Source organism: Mirounga leonina, unplaced genomic scaffold, assembly GCF_011800145.1.
Source record: "Mirounga leonina isolate KUSES-001 unplaced genomic scaffold, KU_Mleo_1.0 Mir_201, whole genome shotgun sequence".
Taxonomy (NCBI): domain Eukaryota; kingdom Metazoa; phylum Chordata; class Mammalia; order Carnivora; family Phocidae; genus Mirounga; species Mirounga leonina.
The window spans coordinates 3,062,385-3,090,058 of NW_023270504.1; the positions used below are offsets into that span (position 1 = coordinate 3,062,385).

General features: G+C 38.3%; 2 protein-coding genes across 12 annotated transcripts in view; one reads left to right on the top strand and one right to left on the bottom strand.

Moving 5' to 3' along the window:
• The window catches only part of YARS2 (tyrosyl-tRNA synthetase 2), a 29,455-nt gene extending 11,724 nt beyond the window's left edge, over positions 1-17,731 (top strand). For 3 of the 4 annotated variants that reach the window (XM_035027928.1, XM_035027930.1, XM_035027929.1), the window contains 3 exons: positions 2,208-2,363; positions 2,648-2,818; positions 5,508-6,071. In XM_035027928.1, coding sequence (XP_034883819.1) covers positions 2,208-2,363; positions 2,648-2,818; positions 5,508-5,667 — 487 coding nt within the window. In that variant the 3' untranslated portion in view covers positions 5,668-6,071. Of the gene's footprint in view, positions 1-2,207; positions 2,364-2,647; positions 2,819-5,507; positions 6,072-17,141 lie in introns of those variants that run through there. The other variant, XR_004683333.1, reaches the window with a different exon arrangement.
• Positions 7,085-27,674, bottom strand: part of DNM1L (dynamin 1 like) — a 51,551-nt gene continuing 30,961 nt past the window's right edge. For 2 of the 8 annotated variants that reach the window (XM_035027920.1, XM_035027922.1), the window contains 16 exons: positions 27,566-27,652; positions 25,496-25,658; positions 24,113-24,233; positions 22,183-22,314; positions 21,138-21,344; positions 17,840-17,960; positions 17,462-17,617; positions 17,125-17,214; positions 15,637-15,729; positions 13,022-13,078; positions 12,070-12,147; positions 11,716-11,748; positions 9,726-9,902; positions 9,458-9,567; positions 9,178-9,337; positions 7,085-8,905 (listed from right to left, as the gene is read on the bottom strand). In XM_035027920.1, coding sequence (XP_034883811.1) covers positions 8,849-8,905; positions 9,178-9,337; positions 9,458-9,567; positions 9,726-9,902; positions 11,716-11,748; positions 12,070-12,147; positions 13,022-13,078; positions 15,637-15,729; positions 17,125-17,214; positions 17,462-17,617; positions 17,840-17,960; positions 21,138-21,344; positions 22,183-22,314; positions 24,113-24,233; positions 25,496-25,658; positions 27,566-27,652 — 1,842 coding nt within the window. In that variant the 3' untranslated portion in view covers positions 7,085-8,848. The remainder of the gene's footprint in view (positions 8,906-9,177; positions 9,338-9,457; positions 9,568-9,725; positions 9,903-11,715; positions 11,749-12,069; positions 12,148-13,021; positions 13,079-15,636; positions 15,730-17,124; positions 17,215-17,461; positions 17,618-17,839; positions 17,961-21,137; positions 21,345-22,182; positions 22,315-24,112; positions 24,234-25,495; positions 25,659-27,565; positions 27,653-27,674) is intronic. The other 6 variants (XM_035027921.1, XM_035027923.1, XM_035027926.1 and 3 more) reach the window with 3 other exon arrangements.

Consider the following 27,674-nt stretch of genomic DNA (forward strand, 5'->3'; position numbering starts at 1 on the left):
AGTGTCACTGCTGCCATAGTAATTCAGTCTCTTCAGAGCCGTGTGTGCAAGGCCATAGGGACTCAGGAGATGATTAGGCCGCTAATTAAAAAGGCCTTTAGTGACTAAGGTAAATGAGGGTCCTCCAGGCCTTGCGCCCAGGAGAGCTAATGAAGGCAGACTGGATCCCAAGGCTGTTCTCACTGCCCCAGGGGAGGCTTTGGGCTAATTACTGAGGAAAGGATATTCCGGTCAGTGAGGAGGAGGGAGAACTCCCCTAGTGACCACTGAGTGGTGGGTCCTAGTGGGACTGTGTGTCCCCTACAGACATTTCCCTCACCAGAGTCCGTTTTGCAGCTGGACTGGTCTTCGTGGTTCTTATGATTGCAGGACGCACCTTGGCAGCCACCATCAGGGAACTTCAAAAAACAAGATCTTACTCCCTACAAGTTCTGGAGGGTGTGGGGCACTCTGAGGTCTCGGTTAGGGGGAGAGGCAGAGAGCATGGTCCTGGGGCTCCGCCTGTATTGGGATGAAGGGGGAAGTGCCTGGGGCTTTGTGAGGTCCTCCTTTATTGACAAATTTAAAACATAAGAACGGAAAGTAGGAAGTGGGAAGGGAGAAACGGGATCGCTCAAGTGGTCAGTTATCTGAGTTACCCAGAGCTTTCTAAGAGGGGAACTTCCCGTGCGGCGGTGGCCTGCTGCTTTGCCTGGTTGATGTGCCGCTGGCTGGGGCATTCATGTCAGGGAGGGCTTGGGAATGGATGCCTGGGCAGGCAGAGGCTTAATGTCAGGCACAGAGGCTACGCTTACAGAAGCACTTCGGAAAAGTATGTGTCTGTGTTTACTAAACCTGAATATGCACGTAAGCCTACGACCCAGCACTTCCTCTCCTGGGTACGTCCGCAGAAGAAAGGAGCGCACATAGGCCCCAAGAGAAATACGTGGGAATAGTCCGAGCAGCATCAGCAGCAGCTGTCCAAGAGTAGAATAGCCACGGTAGACGAAATAAATACCTTATGCGAAATAGTCACAGCACAGACTGCTGTACAGAAGAGCAGTACACATAGCAACACGAATGAGTCTCCTGCTAAACATAATGATGTGCCAGGGGAGCCAAACACAAAGGTATATTCTGTATGAGTCCGTTTATTTATAAAGCCCTAAAAACTGGCAAAACGAAGCGACGCTGTTTACCAGAGGATACCAGAATAGTAGAAGTATAAAGAAAAACAAGGAAGAGATTACCTTGAAAGGCAGAAGAGTGGGTCATTTGGAGGGGGAAGTGGATGTGGTACGTCTGGGCTTTCTTGAGTAGAAGCAATGACGTATTTCTAGACAGGAGATGGTTACGTAGATGTTTGCTTTCTGATTCATTAAACTCAATGTTTGTGATGTGGTTTTCACCAAGAAAAGATGTTTTTAAAGGCTACGTATAAAATGTCAATTTTCAAGTTACACATATTTTTTATTTATAAAACAAAAGTATTAAAACATGCTTAGGAAGGCTATGTACGGGGCGCCTGGGTGGTTCAGTCGTTAAGCATCTGCCTTCGGCTCGGGTCATGATCCCAGGGTCCTGGGATGGAGCCCCGCATCGGGCTCCCTGCTCGGCGGGAGGCCTGCTTCTTCCTCTCCCACTCCCCCTGCTTGTGTTCCCTCTCTCTCTCTCTCTCTCTCTCTGTCTCTGTCAAATAAATAAATAAAATCTTTTTTAAAAAGAAGGATATGTACAAATTTAGCTTATCTCTGGGCAAGGAGGGGAATATGATGGTGCTGGCATCTAGAGCTGTATTATTTTACGTCTTTTCAAAAGGAAAGATCTGAAGCAAAGATGGCAGAATAGTAACATCTTCAGTCTGGGTGATATGTGCATGGATGTCTTGTTTGGGGTACATTTCTGCATGTTTATTTTTCATAAAATTTAGGGGCACCTGGGTGGCTCAGTTGGTTAAGCGGCCGACTCTTGGTTTTGGCACAGGTCATGATTTCAGGGCCATGAGATCGAGCCTCACATCGGGCTCTGTTTTCAGCAGGGAGTCTGCTTGGGATTCTCGCTGTCACTCTCCCCCCTACTCGTGCTCATGCACACGCTCTCTCTCTCTAAACAACTCTTTTAAAAAATATAAATTTAAAAGTAGACAGGATGTTTTTTAAAGGGAAAGGGAGTTGGAGACAGAAGTTAGGTGTGTTATACATACCAGCACTGGTTTTTTTGTTCCACAGGTACCTGAAGCTCTTCACTTTTCTGCCCCTGCCAGAGATTGACCACATCATGCAGCTGCATGACAAAGAGCCAGAAAAGCGGGGTCCTCAGAAACGACTTGCTGCAGAAGTTACGAAGCTTGTTCATGGACAAGAAGGGCTAGATTCTGCTAAAAGGTGGCCTTTAGGAATAACTAACACTGGATAAAGTTATGTCGTTAATAGGCTTGAGAAAATTCCTGAGGGTTATCTTGTCATTTACCGCTAACAAGGTTGTCAGTGCTTTACACTGACACTCCAGTGTCTAGTATTCTAAAACACTCCAGTGCTTTAGAATAGCCTCTTTTGGAAAGAAGGATCCTCTTGAGTTAAGAATGAGTCATACAAGATACACGTTGCTGTTTGAAAACTGGCTGTTAGAGCACAGGCGCTCACGTGATGTGGTCTTGATGTGTTTCCAGGTGTACGCAAGCCCTTTATCATAGCAGTACTGATGCACTGGAGGTCATGTCTGATCAAGAGTTGAAAGAGTTGTTTAAAGAAGCTTCATTTTCTGAATTAGTTCTTGATCCAGGAACAAGTGTCCTAGATACATGCCGCAAAGCAAATGCCATTCCAGATGGTCCCCGAGGGTAAGATGATTTAACTTTTATTCACAGTTAACTCAACATTAAATGTTAGAGTCCACAGCATGTTTCCAGAGGGTGTTTTCCTGATAGTGCCATAATGGTGTCTCACTCCTGGGAGAAGTTAGGTTAGTCCAGGAATACAGTGAAAACGGAGTACTTATCGTTGAAAACAGTCTAAATTTTCTGTAAAATCTGGTACTACTGTTGTCTCTCATTGAGTCTAACTCCCTTTTTCCTCCAGCGCTGGAAAGGCCTATATTGAAGGGACCACTATGGTCAGCAGGTGCACTGGGATTAGTCAGCTCAGGGATGGTCACAATTTGAGATCAAAAGTGAACAGATTCACATGACCCCTCTCATATTCAGTCTGTATGGTCTTTGAGGGAGTAGAGGGGTTGCCCAACCTATTTAAAATATTTGTTGAGGGACACCTAGGTGGTTCTCGGTTGGGCGTCTGCCTTCGGCTCAGGTCACGATCCCAGGGTCCTGGGATCGAGCCCCGCATCGGGCTCCCTGCTCAGTGGGGAGCCTGCTTCTCCCTCTCCTGCTCCCCCTGCTTAGGCACGCACTCTCTCTCTCTGACAAATAAAATTTTAAAAAACATTAAAAAAAATGTATTAGTTGAATTTCTGAAAATGAAGTAAGCATGTGATGTTACTTCCTAAAACTAGTATTATAAATTACATGCTATTCCTCTTGAGAATTCCGTTTTTCTTATTCAAGAAGTAGGTAGGATATTTTTTCCTCAGTTATGTGGTATTATGAGGGAATAAAGTGTTCCACAAAGTAATCTGGCATATACCTGATGCTTACGCATTTATAACTGAAACAGTGTGATGTAGAAGGAAAAGCATTAGTTAGCCAGAAGACCCTGGGTGCCTCATCTCCTGGAGTATGAGCATTAAGTCAAATGCTTATCAGCCCATATTCATGATTATAAATGACATTTGTTGTAGTTGCTGTTTTCTTTCCATTGTTTTGGGTTATTTGCCTTTATCCTGAAGAACCCTAGATTATTCTGTATAGAGAAAATATCCATTGTCTTTGTATCACTTGCATTCTACCTATTGATTCCCTACTATGCTCATTATTTAATGTACACTGAATTGGGAGTCGTACCATATACCTCCCCAGAGTGAGTCACTGGTTCTAAGAATTTTCCTTACTGTGGAAGCATTTTTGGTTTTCTTCTGAATTTTCTAGTGGTTTATTTACTGATACTGGAAATTTTACCACGACTTAAGATGACACCATATCTGATTTGGAATTCTTAAGTAATACATTTTTTAAGATTGTATAAGCTAAGTAAGATTGGCTTGTGCATTTAAACAAAATGTAGAACATGATCTGGAAACTATAGCAAATAGCCCAAAATAACACTTCCTAGGAGAAAGAAATCTGTCCTTAAATAGAAAACAGAGCTTTATGAACTCATGTGTAGTAGCGGTTTCTTTGTCATTTGGTAACATTCAGATAAGAGAAAATGAACATTTGCCTTTCACAAGGGCTTCCAAGGCCTTTCATGCTCTAGACTTTTTTTTCTCTCAGTTTGCTTCTTTCTAGCTACTCCCCATGTTTCCTCGCCCTATTTGTGGAAGTAACTGCTGCTCACCCTCCCAGTTGCCATGTGTCTTCTTTCAGGACAATTTCCGACCCCCACCCACCCAGTGTGCGCCTGGAGCGGTCTTTCCTAGCGGTGACAGCATTTAATCCCTGGGGAATTATTTGTCTGGTCTCTCCACTAGTTTGCAGTACTATTTTTATATATATTTAGTGCATAGTAAAGGTTCTATAAATGTTGAATGAATTGGGGAATAAATAAATAACATGAGTAAAACCTATTTACATATGCCATCAAAAAATTGTTACCAAACTGGAATTAGATAAGCTACTGATGCCAGTTTCACCTAAAAAAGTCTTAAATTTTAACAATTTGCTATTATTTGCATAACCTCAGAATATAATTTCCAAGGATTTTCCAGTTTCATAAGCAAGTTTCATAAAGATTTCTGTAATAGGACTACATAGTCGTGACTTCTATCTCATGGGCACTCATGAAAAGCAGCATTGTCTTCTTTCCTTATTGGAGGCTTCTTTTCTGTGATTGGGGAATCACTCTCCAGAAGGTGATTCTGCTATTCATTTCTTTTTTTTTTTTTTTTAAGATTTTATTTATTTATTTTTAGATGTGGGAGATGTATTTTTCCCAATTTTTTTAAAATTTTATTTTATTGTTATGTTAATCACCATACATTACACCCAGTGCTCCATTCATTCTATTCATTTTTTTTTTAAGATTTTATTTATTTGACAGAGCGGGAACACAAGCGGGGGGAGTGGGAGAGGGAGAAGCAGGCTTCCTGCTGAGCAGGGAACCTGATGTGGGACTCAATTGACCTGAGCCGAAGGCAGACGCTTAACGACTGAGCCACCCAGGCGCCCCTCCGCTATTCATTTTTAAACCACTACCAACTAAATAGTTCTATGTAAAGCTGTGAAATATCCCAGCTTTTTCTCCACTAAACAAGAAACTTACGCCTTAAATCTGCTCCTTTTAGAAGAGCACTTGAGGGAGGCAGAACCTAGTAGAGTGAACATGAAGGTGTACCAATTCAGTGCTAGGTGGTTTTAGTTGGAGAGCCTCTGAAATGTAAGTGAAATGATGATTCTAATTAAACATTTCTGTTTTTAGGTATCGGATGATAACAGAAGGTGGAGTCAGTATAAATCACAGACAAGTAACAAATCCTGAGACTGTTTTGGTTGTTGGACAACACATTCTTAAGAATGGACTTTCATTACTTAAAATAGGAAAAAGGAATTTCTACATTATAAAATGGCTGCAGCTATGATGAAAAATCCTTCAGGTGGTTCAAACAGACTTACCCATCTCCTTCTCAAGATGTACCAAAGGTTGGCTCCAGAACTCACACTTTTGCTCATGCATGTCAAACCGCAGAGAATGGAGCACACTCTAGGCCTCAGAGCGTGAGTAATTTTATTTCCACAGGGTGGTTAAGACAAGGGGCTTATTACACAATGAGGTATTTCATCTCCTGAGCCGCAGGTATAAGGACTACCACAGAAAACCGTGATTGCCAGGAATAATCTCTTTTAAAAATTCTGTTTCATGAGAGAACGATCTTATCCTTCTTGCTCCCTTTTTAGAGATGAGGAAAAACAGTGAAGAAGAGGGCAGAGTAAGGACTCGTGGATTTTTTTTTTTTTTTAAAGATTTTATTTATTTATTTATTTGACAGAGATAGTGAGAGCAGGAACACAAGCAGGGGGAGCGGGAGAGGGAGAAGCAGGCTTCCCGCGGAGTAGGGAGCCCGATGTAGGGCTCGATCCCAGGACCCTGGGACCATGACCTGAGCTGAAGGCAGATGCTTAATGACTGAGCCACCCAGGCGCCGTCTTGGATACTTGTATATCAGGGGTTTATCTCCCTGATCTCACTCAGGAATACCAGCAGCGCCTCTAGTGTCCACATTAGAAATGTGAAAAATAGTATTGGAAACTTGTCAATTTCTGAATTTTTTGTTGTTTATGAATCAAATATAGTTCTCCTTAAGAAGAAGAAAAGTATTACATACATTAAGCCATAGTTGGCAGTAGAAATTCTAGTAGAAAGTTTCCTTTCAAAGAACAAAAATCTGTACTTTTCAGAAAGTTTCTAATTCAGTTTTCTAGGTCCTTGCCTGTGTTTCAGTATAATTAAATTTACTCACAGCCTTGTTTTGCCGCATTACTAAGGTAGCAGTATTTTATAAATCTGGAAACTTAAATGAGTTTTAAGTTTCAGCTTCTGTCCCCAAGCAGATTACAACTTGAGATAAACTGAAAAGTAACTAGAGCGAAAATAGAGGCAAATATTATACCAAATATCCAATCATAGGAGAGTATCAAAAAGTATTCAGGTAAGGGAAGCTTTCAGGATTTAGAATCAAGACCTAATTAAGCTCTCCATACATTAGGCAAGTCAATTCTCAGAACTGTTTCCACATCTGAAAAATCAAGGTCCAAGTGAAACACAAATACAAAATGGTTCACAATCTGATTCCTTCTAGAAAACCTTACAGGCAGCAAAGCATGGCTTTAGTGCTGAAATTCTAGCCATTTACTACCTGGATTACGTGGAACAAATCACTGTCTTTATGTGTAAAACTGGAGATGTGATATCTCTGAGAATTTTGAGAATAGGAAAAAATTTTGTAAAACTTTTATACACTATTATCTAAACCTTTCTCTGGGAGCAAAGTTAGGAAGAATTCATTTATTGACAAAACTTTAATGTCATACATACCAGCAATTTTATTTACATAGCAAGAACATACAGGTGTCCACTGTAAACGTCAGATCGTCTCAACAGATTAGAGCTTCCCTCAGTTTGAGAGCCAATAAAGGAAGGTTTTGTAACTTTCCATACCTTTCTTGCCTTTGCTTTTCTTGTACAAGGTGTGTAGTGCCAACAAGCACGTTACCATAGCCTGTCTTTAAAGGTAACATCTTCAATTTGAAATGTTTGATATAGTGGAGAATGGTGCACTGTAAGTCCTCCCCCCTTACAAATTCAAAAGGCTGAAATGGTAGTCAGAATCTAATGTATCTGAAGTTAAATCATGGACGGCTATACTGATGTTGAAGATGGCAAAGTGACTTTAAAGTGTGTGCTAACAGACACTTAGGTAGTGTGCATTCTATCAAGATATGGTACTACTTTGTGAGTAGTACCAATCCTAGAAGACTGAATCCATTTTTTTGTTTGAGCTCAGTTGCTGAGCCTGTTGTTTGCTAGTAAAGGGGTGCCGTAAGCTCAAGTTAACAGACATGTTGCCCTGCCACGAGGCCTTCATAAATGTCATAACTTAAGAGAAATGTTAACATGTTCAGTAAATTATGTATCACAGATACAGTATGTTAGAGATGGAGCTAAGATGCCTTAAGGATTTTGACCCGTCTCTTAAAATTTATAATGTAATTCATATCAAGAATCACCTGGGGAATTTTAATAAAATATGAATATGTTGTAAACCTCACCCCCAACCTCTGAATGCATTTTAGTAGTCTAAGCCTTCAGATGTGTGGCTGTGTCTGGGTATTTTTCTTTAGATTATTATAGAGTTTCACCAGTATTTTATAATGTATTTTGTTGGTGTGAAGTAAAAGTTAACTAACTTTTCTTTACCGATAGAGAAGATATACTTCAATGATCAGCACAGGATTCGGTTTTAAGTCCCACCTCCAAGTGAATCTTGAAGCATGGTCTAAGTGACCTAATTTAAAGATGTATCTGAATTATTATATTTGAAAATCAAGTCTAGAGGATTGTTTTTAATGCAGGAAAATGTAATTCATGCTTCCAGGTTTACGAAAAGATCAAAGATATTTTGATTTTTAACGCACTAGGGCAGCGTGGGCCCAGAAGTGAAAGGGCTGCATAGCTACACATTACGCATACCGCGTCACTGTCAACGTTCCAGATCTTCTTTCTTACTAACACATCAAAGGTCGCAGAGAAGCTCAATAAAACTATAAATCGAAGAACAGATGGATTACAGTGACTGTGAGTAACTTGTCAACTCACATTTTTCAAAGCCAGACCAGTTTATAACCAGTTTATAATGTGCATGCATTACAGTTGTAGGAAATGGTGTCTGGGTGCGTTCTTCTTGAAGGACTAGGCAGCAGCTTTAAGACTACTAACATTACACAGGTCATCTTATCCACAGGCAGACTGCTTGTACAACTGGAACATTCACAGCTCTTTTAAAGTTCAAATGAAACGGTCACAAGGAAGACTTGATGTATATTATATGTACTGGGCAACTTGAGAAACAGCCATTTATTATTTGGATTAAATGTATGATTTGTTCTGCAATACAGAGTAAAATTTTCAGTTTATAGCCAGTCTCTTCACATGAGCAGATTCATACCATTGCAATACACAGGAGTTCATAAATAAAATTCTACTCAAGTAGGCAGTAACTAGCAGATTTCGAGTCAACAAAGTCTCTTATTATATAGTTCTCTTCACCAGAGATGAGTCTCTCGGATTTCAGCAATTATTTGACTGGCTCCTTGTAATGCCTAGATTAAAAAAAAGATTACAGATGCTTATTAAGTTATGATATCAAAAAACCTGAATTATGTGGGGGTAATCTCTCCACTTTATGTGTGGTAGATTTATATTAACCAGTATCTTCTCTGGAATTTGAATCTAAAAATCTAATCAAGTAGCAACCAAAAAAAAAGATTAGCCATCATCTGAAGACTATGTATCTCCAAGGTTCAGAATGCATTAACAACGTAGTGTTTGTATCTGTGACCCCAAGTGTGAAATTCAAAGCCATTGACAGTACCTTCAGCATGTCCGCTGCTTCCTTCCTGCGCTGTGCCATGTCCTCAGATTCGGTCAGAAGATCATCCAGTAAGGATGATTTATACAGCTGTCCTACTAACTCGCTCTGAAGAGTATCTTTCACATGATTAACCAAAAAATGCATTACTGCCTTTGGCACACTGCAAAACAAAACCAGCAGATGATCCACTGATGTAGAACAAAAGCCCCCAAATTTTAAAACACGTGTATCTTTAAAAGATTATGGAAATTAGAGTCTGATTTAGTACTCTAGTACTAACCTGTCTTGAATATTCTTTCTGACAATAAGAAAATACGATTTGATGAGTCGTTCAATGACCTCACAATCTCGCTGTTCACGGGCAGATAGTTTCCGTGCAACAGGAACAGGCTAAATGGAGTGAGGGGAAGAAAATTTTATTTTTGTGCTTTGAAACGGCAGCCTTTAACAGTTAAAAGTTCAGTACGTTTTTGTGACTTTTGGTCTTTTGAAGTGTTTTCCTAGTAATGTGGCTATCTTATTAGCGCTTACCCATTCGCATGGCTTACCACGTCCAGCAGATTCACAGCATGGCCTTTTTGTGGACTGGCTGGCATAATTGGAATAGGCTTTGATTTTTCCTCAGCTAATAACTCTTCAGCTTTTGAAGTTTTCAGCATTCCTCTCCAGTTGCCTGTTGTTGGTTCTTGAACACCGTCTCCAACCCCACCGCCTCCAGATGCAACCTGAAATAAACATGTTCCAAAACCTATTCCAACTGCATCCGAGCTGACATTAACTAAACAAAGTTCATTTTCTTTGACAGCTGTCAAGGAGAACACACATCCAGTACCATCTGGAATTTCATCTATTCAGACAGACACCAGGGTCAGAAAAAGATCGTGTGTGCCATGTGTAACTGGAATCCTGAGCTATCGTAAATAAGAGGTTCTGTTGTCATTTCTTTGCAAGGCCTCAGCCAATAGATTTAATTTTTATCTTTTGCTAACTTTAAAATTCTCCCTTTCACCAACCCTCTAACAGATTGTGGGAAAAGTATAAACTGCCCTTAAAAACAAGTGCTTATTAAAAGCACAAAGAAAAACAGAACTGCCATTCAGCTTAATTTTTTCAAAGTAACCTTACACACTGTTGAACTATGATCTCTCCAAAAGTTCTATGAACTCGTGTCTCAGCAACTTCAGAGTTTGTCTATTTTCCTAGTTTACATTCTTAACAGTCAACAAAATAGGGTAAAACTACAAACTCTGTAATAAGAATACACTCACAATTCTTAGGCTGATAGTGACTTTAAGCTGCCTAAAATGTGGAATGTGACATAAACCCAAGGTAAGTTTCCTCACTGTACTCTTAAGGATCTACTAAAAGAAATCTAGTCATCACCAGTACTTTTGTACCTTCTTCTCTAGGATATAGAAAAAATGTTTAGGATAATGGGAAAAACAGTAACTCATCAACATTTAAGAATGTTTGTAGATGCTCTTTAAAAAGATCTTACAATCTAAAATGAGTTAAGATGGCATCCAAACTTTTTTGTTAAGAAACATCAGTTTTCAAAACATAAATGCTCATAGATACAGAGAAAAACTGGGGGTCAACTGTAAGGTGATGGATGCCTAACTAGACTTTTGGGGTTGATCACTTTGTATTGTATACAGATGTCAAATTATAATATCGCACAGCTGAAATGTATTTTTAAAAAGTCAGTTTGGGGTATCATTCTGAATCAAAACGCTAGCCCAAATTTGCCTCTACTACAAATATAGGCAGTATTTTTATACAGTAATCTTAAAATGAGTTATATTTTTAAATGCCTGTTAACTACACCATGAATGATAAAAAGGAAGGTAAGCACATTCAGGGTGATGCCACGAGTGAAATAAAACTTAAAGCAATGATTTAGATAGTTCTCTGTAAAACCTGAGCACAGTGGGCTAAGATAAGACATTCATAAACTTTTGAGGTTTAGAACCTTAAATCTGGACAGTAAGTGAGGAAAGGAGCTGAAGGAAGAAAGAAAAACCAGAAATAAGGGTGGGTCTGAATAATTTACTGATTATCTCATTTTTCCCCCAAAAAAGGTCATCAAGAATTGATGGTCTCAAACTCTCCCAGTCCCTGTTTGCTCTGAATTCGCGTAAGCTGCTGAGGCACATGCTAAGCCCCAGGTTTCGGGTGACAAGGCATACTGTATGGCCACTCAGGCAAGCAGCAAGGAGGGGCTGACCCATTAGTAACAGAAGATCTCAGAGCCTTTAAAGAGGAAATGTTCAAAAGTATGAACTTCCATCTCTGGAATCTTAATTCCTACCACAATCTTAAAATCAAAACTAGGAGGAAAGCCTGTTGTTACTTAAAGAAATGTTAAAACTAGAACTAATGCCATCTTACAAAGATTAGTTAGGTAAGAGAAACATTAAAAAATGGAACACAGACAAGAGATAGATGCTACTGTACAAACAGCTTCTTCAGTGGTTGTGAAGACCGTGTCTCAGTGAGAACCAAAGGTACATTTCCATTCTGAAGCAAGAGACTCACATTTTTAGTTTCTCTTCTGCTGTCCTGAATTAACTGTTAAAAGATATGTTAAAACATGCAGTTTAACAAGCAAAATTTAAATACCAATAGCTTGAATTTCAAAAGTGCAGGATAATTTCCTCTTTAAATTATTTTTCCGTGTGCATCTTCTATATTGCAAGCAAAAGAAAGGCATGTCAACAATAATTTATGAAGTATACACTGTCATATAATTTAAAATTCCTATTAGACTAAAATGATCCAACCTTAGCACAACATCCCACATTAATGTCCATTGTACAGTGTGTTGTTTCCAGATGGTTATGTTGCACCAACCACTAGGCATGCAGGCTTAGATTAAGAATCAGAACAGACCTTGCCATCAGCCTCAGCAGAAGCAGCAGGGGAGGGCTCCTGGGAGGCAGGTGCCAAAGCACTTGGAACTTTATAAGACTAAAGGCAAAAGATGCAGGGAAAGAAAATCAAGGATGCCAAAAATGCATTCAGAAACATTCTATTAAGTGTAAATTTCTCTTCTCTGTATCAAAATAGTAAAGTAACATGAGAAACAAAAGCAACCATGGGATATAAAATTGTTTATTCTTCCCTATTTCTTGTACTATTGTCATCTTTGTTACAAGCCTTCTTCAGATGAGTAACTAAGAAAAATCCAAATTCAAAAACTTTATTTTTATTTCTAGAATCTGGTAAGGTCTTTTCTGGTAAAGAATTCAAATTCAAGAATTTGTTTACATGCATTTTAATCTATGTAACCGTTATAGAAAACTAAAACCTATTATGTACATATTATCTTCCCTCTCCAAAATACCTTTGTGTTATAGTAAATTCATTGGTCATTTCAACTGATTTTACAAAGTTGATAAAGTCACCATAAACTTTGTTTTAAAAGCTCGATACTTAGGGTGGCTCAGTCAGTTAAGCCTCTTATTCTGGTTTCAGCTCAGGTCATGATCTCAGGTCCTGAGATCAAGCCCTGTGTGGGGCTCTGTGCTCAGCATGGAGTCTGCTTGAGAGTCTGTCTCTCCCTCCCTCCCGTCTCTCTAAAATAAATCTTGAAAAAAAAATAAAAGCTTGGTACTTAAAAATCCACCTTAAAGCATTTTTTCTAATGTATTCAAGATACCATTATCTTTAAATTACTCAACCTCTTTTTGAACTTGCATACCTTTACTCAAACAATGAAATAGTTCCAATGAAATAGTAAAGGGAGAAGAAGAAAAGACGACTACTCCTAGAACTGAGTAGTATTAAGGCTTACCAATCCTTTTCATATTGGGAATATGATTTTAAAATACTCGTTTTTTACCTTGTCTCGTGATACAGCTGAAGGTAATTCTCTTGCTAGCCTGTTTCTCCTTTGTTCCTATAAAACACAACCAAACAAAACCCCAGTGATTATCAGAGCACTGAGAAAGAAGCCTACTAAAAAATGCTCAGCTGAATCGAAAAGTGTGGAATAACTTACAGTATATCCTCTCACTGCTGGGACTCATGTCACAATTTTATTTTAAAACAAGAAATCATTTAACCCAATGCTTCTCAATCTTTTTTTCTGCCCAACACACCTGAAGGATACAATACGACATCAGTAACAGTGGCTCCCTGGACCAGGATTCTCAATTGAGAGGCGATGGGCTGACATCTCTGCCTTTCCCGCTGGGAGTCCATGATGTAAACTGTCCCCACGTAAACGTGTGCACAACCCTCCAGCTCACCGTGTGGAATCTTAAGTGCACAGATGATGGAAGACTTAAGCCTTTAAACATCACTCTAACCTGCACACCCGTGTGTGAAAATCACACAACTCCCACACACAGAACCCTAAATACCTGTGGTGGAGAGAGGTTATCCTTTAAGGACGTTCCATTTTCTTTATCCTAAACTATCTCCCAGAAATAAATGTTGTGGTGAAACAGTCCTTTCTGTAACCTAATGTAATAGACTGACTGACCGCCCACTCTTTGAATTGGCCAGTATTACAAGGTAACTCTGGTACAAAGCTTGAGAAACTGTGTTAAATTCAAATCAGCAGGTAGTGAACACCTACTGTATGTCAAGCACCATGAAAGGGGCAGGAGTGAAAACAGAGAAGGGGGGGTGTTTCCGGCTCCCTCGCAGGCAGTGACAAAGACACAGGAAAGCATTTAGGTTAAATAAAGTCAAAACTGCTCCTAAGGAGAAACCATTTCATGAGCACTCTCAAACCTGCAAAAAAAGATGTTAACCAAGCTTCCACAGTGATCTTTCACGGGTAAGACTTTCTTTTGACAGATACTTGACTAATTTTCTTTTTTTTCATGAGGGAATCCAGTGATACAAAAAATATAGCAGATGATAAAAATATGTGGATTTTAACAATCTTCAGAATAATTAAAATGTACATTTTGAAGAGGGACACGAAGCAAAAGGCAGGAGAATGTGGAGCCCAGAAATTCTCATCCTAGTCTGTTACCAGCCAGTTATGACCTTAGCTGGCCTGGACACCAGTCCTGGCTTATTTAACTTTGTTAACTGGACAGGTTACCAACTCTTCCTAAGCCCTCAGTTTTGTAGCCTGTTAACATTTTCTACCCTCAAAAGGTGGTTGTAAAGATTTAATGAGAATATCCAAGTTAAGTTCTTTGCCATGAAATCGTTAAAAACGACATGCTCATTTGTTTAAAAAACCAAGCTTAGCTGAACTCAAATAACCTTGTCAGTATTACAAAAACTTCCATACATCAGTTTTCCATTGAAAACTGGTTTCAGGGGCACCTGGGTGGCTCAGTCGTTAAGCATCTGCCTTCAGCTCAGGTCATGATCCCGGGGTCCTGGGATCGAGCCCCACATCAGGCTCCCTGCTCGGCAGGAAGCCTGCTTCTCCCTCTCCCACTCCCCCTGCTTGTGTTCCTGCTCTCGCTATCTCTGTCAAATAAATAAATAAAATCTTAAAAAAAAAAAAAAAGAACCAAACCCTTATTCTAAGACAGTGTCTACACACTCATTTTTAACATAACTTTTCTAGTGTACTTTCCAAGTGCTTTAAAGTGCCTTAACATGCCTTACTCGTTCGTGTCTGCTTTGAAATTTTTTTTCTGATACTGAGTCACCTCAGCTAAGCAGCTAAAAAAATAGTTCCCTGTACCTGTTAAAGAGAAAATGCTTGTTTCCTCCAACAGTGCCAGCAAAATAAGCACTAAAATAACACTGTTACCATCTGTGGGCCTCAGATTCCTCATCTGTTCAACCAAAGGACTGAAGCTGATGACCCAGGGTCCCGTCCAGTTCTCAAATTCCATGTTTGCAATTTTCTCCCTACCCATATGCATAAAAGGAAATTTTATAAAGAAGGGGACTCCAAGGTCTTACTGGATTAAGGAGTAGCAGAAAAATTTACTGTTCTTGGATAAAAGTAGCTGAGAACAAAAGTAGCATCTGGATAAATTGCTTTATCCACCAGCCTTGTCTCCATGTGAGAGCTTACACAACTTGCAACATTCACCTCAAATGGAAAAAAAAAGAGCCATGAAATGCAGCCACCCAGTACTGGTGAAAATTTACTATTTAGGTAAATCTTGGAATGTCCTTCCCAGCTTTCAGAGCCAAATGAAAACAATTTTAAACACTCAGTTTTCCACTCTTGAACCTGAATAAACTACACCAGTTACTGAAAGGGAGCAGGCAGTCCACACTAAATCAGTGCATCCCAGATCCCCTCTGACTTGCAGTCGTGTAAACAGAAACTTAGAATGATGCTGCCAGGTGGTTCTGGGAATTAGATTTAACATAACAATGTAATGCCCTCAGCATACTTCCGGGGATATAACGATACAATAATGTGGTCCATGTGTGTTTTATCGTTATCCCATGCTCAGTAAATTTGATACAACTGATTTACAACAGATTTTTCCTCTCAAAAGTGCCAATTCAAATGGTATTTACCTCTATATTATTGTTCATTAGCCCACAAGCATCAGCAAAGTCTGGATGTTTTGTGTTGATATAAGCCAATTCAATTGCCACTAAGTTATGGACCTAGAAAAGAATAAAATTAGGCTTTAGGAAACATGAAACTTAGTAAACAGTTCTAAAAAAGACACTATGGGACCCTGATGCCTAAATCAATACTCAATAATTATACTCCAACTGATGGCATATTATGCCATATAATAATCTGCTCTATCTTTTGAATTATTTGTATCTCAGCATCTAAGATTGCATTTCGAAAGGGGGAGGTGAGGAAGTAACCTTAAGGTAGTCAGAAGTACTTTGTTAGGGGGAAAAAAAATTCCCTGATGCAAATCTAAGTTCCAAGGCTTTATGTAATTTTGCTATTAAAATCTCAGATCATCTGCTATTCCATGTCACAAAGTTTCAGTTCAGTTTCAACAAGAAAACATTTCATAATCAGATATAAAAGATGTTAACTTTATTTGAGTAAAAGACACATTTAAAGACCTGAGATAATGATTGATTAGCCTCAATTAGACACATAGTTTAAATATTATATGTGGTTTGAAATCCTAATGGGACAATAATCCAAAAAGAAAGTTGAAATTAATTCCTCCAGCACTGCAGAGATTAAACTAACTCCTTCATTTGCACTGTCCTAACGAATCTCAGGTATTAGGAGAGCACTAAAACGTCAAGAACCAAGGTGAAAAGCATCTCTTCAAATGAAATTCCAATGATCCTGTGCTATCACTAACTCTGAGATCAGGCTAACTATATCCCTGCTCCTTCAGGCTGGGGGTTACGCTTGCTAGGGAAACACCCGAGGAGCAGTGCTCACATTCTACACTTCAGGGATGGTTTTGTAGTCTTAGTAAACCTCCACTGGGGCTCAGCACCACCCTGAGCCAAGGACCCAAATGCACTGTTAGTGACCAGAAAGGGAAACTAAACACTCAGCCAACAAATAGAGACATAAAAGCAATCTCAAATGCTCATCCCGTATTTTTGCCAATTTCAGCATTTTTAAGGATAGCAGCAACCCACAAAATAGTAGCAAGCAACCATGATATTACAGCATTGGGTCATCAAATAAGCAAACAAGAAGTGGCCAAATGACCCCGATGTACCAGAGTTAAAATAGCTTGCTATAAAGGCTCAGTTTACTGGGGCTGAAGATAAAACTAATTTTCCATTAGATCAGTGGTGCTATATAGTAGAGCAAAGTTATTCACAATCCCCAACAGTAACTCCAATCTCATGAAAACCTGTGGCTGCAGGCTAACAATGATTGAAATATGAAGAAAAATGTACTTTATGCCAGAATTACCGAAGTGTCCTTTGAAATAAGTGAGGTTCACTTCTTTTTCTTCCCAATACACTGGGAAACATGCCTAAACTCTAACGTATTCCTATTGCTGTACAAAAAAACTTCTTTAACAGTGGTTACAATGATCATTTGTGAAAATAACAGCTCACCATTTCATTTGTAACAGGCAACCGTTTACGAAGAAGACAAGTCACTACTTCAACTATGGCATCATGAAGTTTAGGAAACCGCAACAACTCCTATATATGATGGAAGAAAGAAAAATAGAACAGTCTGCCTTGTTTAAAGGAAAATTAAATAATCACCAAAACAGCGAATTAGACTTTAAGCTACATTTAAGCATACTACTTCAAATCACTTTCCGATCGGGAAAATGCAGATTTTAAGTTACCTTTAGCCCATCTTCCATGTTTCCTCCCCCCCCAGGAAACCAGCACTTCCTGTCTTGTACTATCTCACCTGACATGTGTGACATTTCGCAGTTACCTGTGTACTGTAATTGCTACAGTGCTGAATGATCCTTTGCATTTCCTCATGAACCAGTTCCACACAACGCAGGCTGGGTTCTTCCAGACGTTTGATTTGCCGCTTGACCAGTAACTCAAATGAAACTTCAGGCACAAATAAAGCAGGACGAGGACCCTAAAAAAATTTTTGAGCTCTTATTATAACTACACAAAATTTTAATTCTTCCCTAGGTTAAAATAAATCATGTTTTTTGGTATTTTTCACGAAAAGTGCTTCCTAATAATCAAGTACGAGAGCAAAAATACAATTCATTTAAAAAGATACAGCTAATGGGTTAAAAATTATAATAAACCTTTAACCTCTTTTCAAAAAATTCTAGAAGTTGAGCATACTCACAGTAGCATTTCTAATGGCGGTCAAAATGTCAATAGTGTTAAGGCCACCTAGTGGGTCAACAGATTCTAAAGTTCGCCCAAAAGTCTCATGGAAAATATAACATATCCTAGCACCACCGCATCTGAAAGGCAATGAAGTATATGGTTTCTATTATTACTAAAAGGGAAAGAAGCTACAAGTTAGAAGTCTTCCTATAAGCCTTTAAGGTCTTATTTTCTGAGAAAGTCTCAAATAATTACATTTAGATAATTTTCATGTGTTCTCAACTCCATTATGAACCAGTTTCTCTTAATTTTTTCTTTTAATGAAGGAGAGTCATTCAACAAAAAGGCATTCATCACATGTATATGTGCGTGTTGGCGTGCACACACACACACAGAGTAACTGTTTTGTCAGAAAACATCAGTTCACTAAGTACTAAACATCTTTTCTCTGCCCTAGTTTTCTTGACTATGAGCTTTTTAAAAGACAAGAAACAGAATCTTATTTATTTCTGTTTATCCACAATTTACAGGAGACACAGACAAACTTTTCCTGTAAAGGACCAGATAGTAAATAGTTGAGGCCTTTCGGGCCACAGAGTCTCTACCACACGACTCCGTTGTACCACTGAGCACAAAAGCAGCTACAGACAAAATATAAACAAATAAGCACAGCTGTGTTCCAGTAAAACTTACGCACGCTAAAATTTGGATTCTACATAATTTTCCCACGTCATGAAATATTCTTTGAATTTTTTTCAACCATTTAAAAATGTAAAAATCCTTCTTAGCCAATGGGCTACAGTTTGCTCCTGCTTTAAACAAATTAAATCTCTATTACGCACTACTTTCTTACAGTTGTCTAAGCAGAAGGTACTAGCCTAACATGCTAAGTGAAATAAGCCAGACACAAAAGGACAAATATTGTATGATTCCCCTCATATAAAATACCTAGAATTAGCCAATTCACAGAGACCGGAGGAGGAGGGAACAAAGAGATACTGCTTAATGGATAGAGTTTGTTGGGGTGATAAAAATTTTAGAAATAGATGCGATTTGATGATGTGACAATACTGTGACTTTAACTGGATGCCATTAAATTATACTTAAAAGTAGTTAAATTACCAGTCTGCCTCCAACCTTCCCCTTCTCCACCTAATGTTCCATAACGACTAGAATTATCCTTCTTAAATGGGTACTCCTCTGACTGAAAGTGTTCTTTCAGTCAATTCTCCAAATTCTGAAGATTTTTGGCTTTCCACAATTTGTTCTGAGATGCCTTTGCTGCCTGCCTCCTGTTATATCCTGTCGCGCACATGCCGTTCTCCAAATACACCCCGCGCTCTTTGCTGTCCCAAAGCCTAAAGCACCCTTCTACTTATTGCCTCCCAAATTCTATTCAGAGCCCAACTGAAACAATTTTTTTTTTTTAAAGATTTTTATTTATTTATTTGACAGAGAGACAGCGAGAGAGGGAACACAAGCAGGGGGAGTGGGAGAGGGAGAAGCAGGCTTCCTGCCGAACAAGGAGCCCAACGCAGGGCTCGATCCCAGGACCCTGGGATCATGACCTGAGCGGAAGGCAGACGCTTAACGACCGAGCCACCCAGGCGCCCCTAAACACATTCTTAACTATGACACTCTCCCAGTGCCTGAGAGAAATGTAAATGGTCTCTCTTCAATGTTTTAAAGGCTTAAATGATTACAGATATTTGCTTTATTAACTACTTATAAAACTCCCCATATATGTTATAAGCACATTTCTGGGTATGTATTATATTTAATAAATATTTAAATAAAAATACTTGATTATATTCCTGTTTGCCACATAATTGTGCCTCGTATTACCTTGTTCTACCTTACCCAATAAGCTTTTTTTTTTTAATTTTTTTTTTTAAGATTTTATTTATTTATTTGCGAGAGAGAGAATGAGATAGAGAGCATGAGAGGGGGGAGGGTCAGAGGGAGAAGCAGACTCCCTGCTGAGCAGGGAGCGCGACGTGGGACTCGATCCCGGGACTCCAGGATCATGACCTGAGCCGAAGGCAGTCGCTTAACCAACTAACGAAAGGCAGTCGCTTAACCAATTGAGCCACCCAGGCGCCCACCCAATAAGCTTCTTAAAGGTTCATCTTAGTAATCTTTATTTCCCTCAATATTGCCATGTGTGTGTGTGTGTGTGTGTGTGTGTGTATAAAATAACCATTCACCAATTAGTTCAATACTGTCTTTATGGAGTTAACTCACATAAAAGGCCACCTGGGTCACACAAAAGCACACAGAAAATTCACACAAATGCATGTATAATTTCACAAGTGGTGAAATCTGAATATGCTCTGGGTTGTACCAGTGTCCATTTTCTCATTCTGTTACTGTACTATAGTTATGCAAAATGTCAACACTGGGGAAGATGGGGTTAAGGATTAACAGGACCTAGGAAGGTACATTTAATTGCAACTTCCTGGAAGTCTATAATTACTTCAAAATTAAAAGATTTTTTTTAAATGAGAGTTCAGAGAAATGAACATTCTTATATACTGCTAGTAGTAAAACAATACAATCTACTAACAGTACGACAACAGTAAGAGATTGTTAGGATGTTCCTACCCTGTGACACAGTAATTCCATTCTAGGAATTTCGCCTAAGTGTTTACTCTGATACATGCCCCCAAAATAGTCCATCACAACACTGTTTATGTATGTGTAGGAATAAAAACGATCTACCAGTAGTAGAGTACTGGGTTCAAGAAAAGAGAGTGTATCTAAAAAGTAAAATGCCATGTAAATTTTTAAGATTGATTATAGAAATCTGTAATTAATATTAGTTGTTTGTGACACGGTGATTTAAAGAAATGATTCCAAAATAGCATGACAGTATTTTGATCTGATTTTTGAAATACATTTATAATGTTTTACAGATGCATAGAAAAATGTCTAGGTTCATGCCAAAATTAGCAGGGACTATTTCTGGATGGTGGAATTAAGTAATTTTGTCCTCCTATTCTTTTTATCTGCATTTTCTTCTTTTTTTTTTTTTCATGAAAAACTATAGTGTGTCTATTAAAGAAACAAACATTTAAAAAGTTAAACTACCAAATATTTTTAAATACTTCTCAAAGTCTTGTTTAAAAAAAACGGAAATTTTTACTGTGCTTTACCTATACACATACATCAGACATCATCATTATTTCTGCAAAATACTATTCTGCAGATAATAAATCACAATCAGAAAATCTCAGAGGTAAAGTCACTGTTACAAAAGCTAAAGCAACCCAGCAATTCAAGTAACCAAATCCATAGAGAAATTTTTTACTTACAGCTCTGAAGTTTCAATATATTTTGCAGTTCCTTCAATAGTGTTACAATATTCTGTGGCAAATTTGGTAATAAGTTGGAGTAAAGTAGCACTTTTATCATCCACAGGTTCACCATAGCTATTTAGGAGAGACTGATACTGAGCAGCTAGAACATTTATTCTTGTTTTCAACTCTGGTAAGCAATCTCTGATGTGATGCATCAGTAACCTAATAAAGGTTACAAGAAAAGATTTAAAGTAAAACTGTATTTTGAAGACCCAAATAAGTCAAATTTTTAAAATGCCAATAATGGTAAAAGCTGTCAAATAATTTGTCCTGGCAGGAAATAATGCAATTCTTGGGCTAGCAGTAAAGGCTTATTTACTGAAAAAATGACATGAACAAAGACAACTTGGTCAACACTTTTTAAATTTGCCTTCAACCCATCAAACTATAGCATTTGCTAGTGAATCAAATATAAATTGAAAAAATTTGATTTGTGACTTATCTTTTACAATGAGTACTTAGCACAGTGAAAATCAATCTTATTAAGATCCAAGTCCATCAGCCTTTAAATTATTTAGGGAATAAGACAAAGGTAAGAGAAAACAGCTTTCATTTCAGTCATTTAATTATCTAGAAAGGTTTTCCAGTCCCTCTACCATCAGTGGGTATTAAGGATTCAAGGTATATACTTTAAATTCTTTTTATGAATAAGAATAGAAGACATCCTAAAATAAGAATCGATTATGTGAAAATTATTTTAGTTTGGGTCCTGAAATCCCAAGTGGAAATTAAGTCATCTGCTACCTAGTTCTATTACCAAAAGTAAATTGACTGTCGAGAACTTCATAATTAAGGCATTTTAAAAATTCCCTTGAGCATTCCTAGACTAATTTAACGCCAACCACCTGAATTAAAAAAAGACATCTACATTATACGAACATACTGTACAAGTAACAAAACCTGAAACTGTACACACAAGAATGTTATGAAAATGTAAGGAACTAAAAATGAGAGCTCTCAGACTCTCATTGGCCAACCAAAGGGACCTGAAAAGTGTTACCTGTTTAGAGTCCTAGCAAGATACTTTGTTCCATTTCTATTAGCCAGAGATGGGTATTTCTTTTGAAGGAAAGCATATTCATCACGGATTGAGTCAGTTACACTCTTCTTATTGTTAATATCGAGCTGGCTCCTAAGGTTGGAAAATAACAAATTGTTTAATTGAAAGTCAGCTGTGTCCTCTACATTCCTTAGATGACTGATGGTAGCACCAGACACTGTAGTAATGCCCGATATGGACTGTGCTATCGAATTCGTGCAATAATTCTAGGCAGTAGGTATTAGCCCATTTTATAGCAAAGGAACCAAGGTTCAGGGACATTAACCTACCCAAGGTCACATGTTAAGCACTTCCGCCAAGATTCAGTCTGTGACTTGTAATACCTGAATAGTTTAGGCCTCATTGTTACCATTAACTCTTGTCAAAAGCAGTACTCTGAAGTAACAGGGACAGACAGGTGGAAAAAAAAGTATAAATATGATAACCAGCTGTATATTTTATCCATATACAGACAACTAATTTCTACCAAAAATAATTAAAGAGCAGTCATTTACAAATGCAACAGTTTTATACCATGAAAAGAGAAGGGGGGATTAAAAAAAAAAAAAAAGCTGAAGTATGGGTGAGGTAGGACATATGAATAAAGCAGACAACTGTAAAGGATCTTCAGTATCACTTAGTAAAAACATTTTCATTTAGAAAAGGCCTGAGACCCAAAGATGTTAGGTGTCATTTAAATCCACATTATATATCTAGTTTATGGACAAACTAGGAGTAGAACCCAGATCTCCTGTTAATTTCAGTGCTTCCTACTTTATAAAGTCTTTGGACTAAGAGAGATCTTCATCTGAAATCTGCTTTCACCATGTGACTTTGGTAGATGTACAACTTGAGTCTTCTGATTATAAAAAAAAACATCAACCCCTACCTCACAGAGATGTTGTAAGGGTTCAAAGAGATACCATTTGCAAACTGCTCACAGGAGAGGGTCTAAAACATAGTAGTTTCCTTTCTACAACTTTTGATACCAGCTATTTATAATTAGGATATCTTTAATAAAATCACTCCAAGTCCCATCCTGGCAATTACAAAGGATCACTAATGCCAGAGGTGTTAAACCAATTTATTTAAATCCTACTAGCTTATTAACAAACTTTTTCTTGATTGCATGCAAAGTAAAAAATACGTTTGTTTTTTTTCTTATCCAGTGCACCCCTCATATATAACATAAAAGCAGAAATTTTTCAAGCCTGGCTATGAAATTTTCTTCCATTTTATGGACTACTTACTTTAAAAACACTTTCCATTACAAATGCCCACAGGAGGCTTTAATGAATCTGTTTTCTTCCTTTAGAGCAATGAATTCCTAGCAATACCAAGCTTATGGTAAAAGGGGAAAAGAGGGATAATCTCACATTTTAGGCTGCTTTTAAAATTTCAGATCTGGGGGCGCCTGGGTGGCTCAGTTGTTAAGCGTCTGCCTTCGGCCCAGGTCATGATCCGGGGGTCCTGGGATCGAGCCCCGCCTCGTGCTCCCTGCTCAGCGGGGAGCCTGCTTCTCCCTCTCCCACTCCCCCTGCTTGTGTTCCCTCTCTCGCTGTGTCTCTCTCAAATAAGTAAAATCTTTTTTTTTTTAACAAAATTTTTTTAAAAGATTTTATTTATTTATTTGACAGAGAGAGACACAGCGAGAGAGGGAACACAAGCAGGGGGAGTGGGAGAGGGAGAAGCAGGCTCCCCGCTGAGCAGGGAGCACGAGGCGGGGCTCGATCCCAGGACCCCCGGATCATGACCTGGGCCGAAGGCAGACGCTTAACAACTGAGCCACCCAGGCGCCCCAATAAATAAAATCTTAAAAAAAGAAAAAAAAATTTCATATCTGCTTTGAAATGGGAATGCTGCAATTCTTATCCCATTCTTGATTGCTAACCTGTTAACTACTCCAATTATTCCAAGTTTGACTGGTATAACCCTTCCCATCAATACATCCATGGCATCAGTACCCGCATCCATGAGGTCAAGTTTAGTGATTACAGCTAAGGTTCTGCGACCTGGTAAATGAAAAAAAAAAAAAGAAAAGAAAATGATCCATTAAATAAAACTATTAGGTATTAATAAAGAAAAATCCTCATCTATAATCCCTCCAACATTACCTCTGTCATCATTTTGATAATGCTTTTCTAACCTTTGCTTACAAATACTTTTTAAAAACTAATTTTAGGGACACTTGGGTGGCTCAGTCAAGTCATGATCTCAGGGTCGTGAGATCAAGCCCCTTGTTAGGGCTCCAGGCTCAGCGGGGAGTCTACTTGTCCCTCCCCCTCTTCCTCTGTCCCTCCCCAGCTAGTGCTCCCTCCCTCTCTCTCAAATAAATAAATAAAATCTTAAAAAAGAAAAGTCACATGCTCTACTGACTGAGCCAACCAGGTGCCCCTAGAGCTTACCTTTTAATCTAAAATGATGTGTGGTAAAAATTTCTTAAAAACTTGAAATTAAAAAAAAAATTCTTAAAAAGAATTTGTTTATGGTAATTTTAATTAGCAGTTATAGCATTAACCTTTCCTACCAAATTTTTATTTCAAATTCTTCTTCAAAGCAGGAAAAAAGAAACATGACACAGCTCACAGAACCTCCAAATACTCAGGTAAAAAAAAAATTAGCTCCGGTATGGAGCAAAGCTACATTTATTAGCACCAATAATAACTACTCGCCTACAAGCTGCCATTTTATATATACTAAGAGATGCACACCACAGCATTAGTCAAATACCATACACTGACCCACAGTATGAACTAAATTAGGATTTATGAACATAATCCTTGGGGTTATGAATGCTTCATAAAAGGATTTTACCTTTATTTCTAAGAATTTCCTCTGCCTTGTCTAAAGGTATTCTACCTCTGCAGAATGTAGATACCACAATTTTCTACTATACCATAAGAATCTACAATGATTACCTATTATGATGGTTATTCTTTGAAGTCAGCCATTCAAAAATCTAAATCATTTTATTCATACAAAACAAACCCTCTTTGCAAAGCCCATCTTACAATTTTAAAATCATTAGGCAACCATTACAAATATGGACATTACGTAAAGTGTTCTTGCCTTGACCATACAGCAACTAACCCATTAAAACTTTATTTTCCATCAGAATTTCTATTTCTAATTATAAGCAAAACAGGATTGCATTATTTTTTAAATCTGTATTAACAGCTAGAAAAATTACATCTAAAAATAAGCATTCCTTTCTTGAGGGTAGATTTACCACTGTTAACCAAGCATCTCATTCAATATTAACATCTGTCCTTACCATCTGGATCTACCTCTCTTGAAATCTTAAGTGCCTCTGATGTTGCCATATCTGTATTAGCAGCAGTGACAGCAAGGATGATGGAATTTGGATTACTGATGAACCGAAGAATGAGCTCTCTGATTTGAAGCTCAATATCCTTAGGTTGATCACCTACAGGCACCTGAACCGAACAGAGATGAGCAAGGAACTAATAATAAAAATCAACTCAGCTTCCCCCACCCCCATTTAATCTCCAGAATATAGGTATTACTCCATTCACAGATAGTTAAAATGAAGAAAGTATATACTACTACTAGTGCTATATATGAATTTGGTAGTATGTGAAAGTCTCAAACGTATCTCTTGCAAATATCAAAGTTTACAATGTAAAGGACTGGTCAATGATAACTGCCTAGAGACAAATTCATTTGTTCATTCAATTAGGAAGTACTTATTGGCAGCCTACTATATTTGAGGCGCTGTTCTACATCAGATACATCCCAGTAGTGATTAAAAAAAAGACCGAGGGGCGCCTGGGTGGCTCAGTTGGTTAAGTGTCTGCCTTCGGCTCAGGTCATGATCTCAGGGTCCTGGGATAGAGCCCCGCATCGGGTTCCCTGCTCAGCGGGAAGCCTGCTTCTCCCTCCCCCCTGCTTGTGTTCCCTCTCTCGCTGTGTCTCTCTGTGTCAAATAAATAAATAAATAAAATCTTTAAAAATAAATAAATAAATAAAGACCAAAATTCCTGACTTCATAAAGTTTATATTTTAGTGATGAGAAGTAGATAATAAGCGAATACATATATATAGTATCTAGGTGGTGGCAGAGCTATGGAAAAAATTAAGCAGAACAAGAAGCTAGGGAATTATTAGAGAAGGTTATACTTTTAAATAATTATTGGATTATGCTTTTAAATAGAGTAATGAGGGAAGAAGTCATTCAGAAAATGACATTTAAGAGAATGAGCAGACAGCGGGAAGCCTGCTGCTCCCCCTGCTTATGCTTGCTTGCTCTGACTTTTTTTTAAAAATTAAAAATTAAATAAAAAATTAAAAAAAAAAGAATGCACAGAAACTGAAAGAGATAACAGAGGTATATGCAGCTATCTGGGGGAAGAATATTCCAGCAGAATGAACAGTAAGGGCAGAAAACTGGAGCAGAAAGAGAAGAATAACAGGGATACTTTCTCTTTTAAGAACTTACGCTTTTATGGTGAATGAGATGAAAAGCCACTGGAAAGATTTTGAGTCAAGGAATGACACAATCTAATTTTCACCTTAATAACATCACGCTGGCTGCTTACTTAAGAACAGATTATGAGGAAGACCTATTAGGAGGTTATTGCAGTAATCCAGCTGACAGGATAGTGGCTAGATCAGGATGGTAGCTATAAATTTGTAAGATATAATGGAATTCTGAATATATTTTAAATGTAAGGAGAGCCAAAAGGATCTTCTCAGAAAGTAGGGTGTGGAATAAAAAGTGTCATGGATGACTACAAGCTTTTTGGCTAAACTGATAGAAGAGAGCTGCCATTTATTGAGGTGGGGGAGACTACAGAAGGATCGAGTAAGGTTGAGGGATAAGGTCAGAAATTCAGCATAAGACACATCAGGTTTGAAATGCCTATTAGACACTTCAGCGTACATGTCAAATAGATAGTTGGATATACAAGTCTGGAGATGTTTACATGCTGTCAGCATACAGACACTCATGTATTTAAAAAGCCATAGTTTGGATGAAATCATCAAGGAGGGGTAAGTGTACCCAACTGACAAGAGGTCTAAAAACAGCTCCGAGGCACTCACTGTGGAGACAATGGGAAGATAAGAAACCAGCTAAAGAGACAGAGAAGGAGTGGCCAGTAAGACTAGAAAGAAACCTGCAGAGTATGTTATCCTGGAAGCCAAGTAAAGAAAAATGTTTCTAGGAGAAGGGAGGGCTCAACAATATCAATGCTGCTAATAGACCAAGTTGACTTGGGGGGTGCGGTGCGGAGCTGATTACTCTCATATGAGGTCAAGCAAAAACCACCACAATTGAAAACAAACATGACCAAATCCACAATGAATAACAACTAATCTTTACCTTGGTCATTCCTGGCAAATCCACAAGTGTCAGATTGACAACATTGGGTGAAAAAATCTTAAGATGAATTGGCTCAGGGCTTACTCCCTAAAAATAAGTTTTAAAGTAT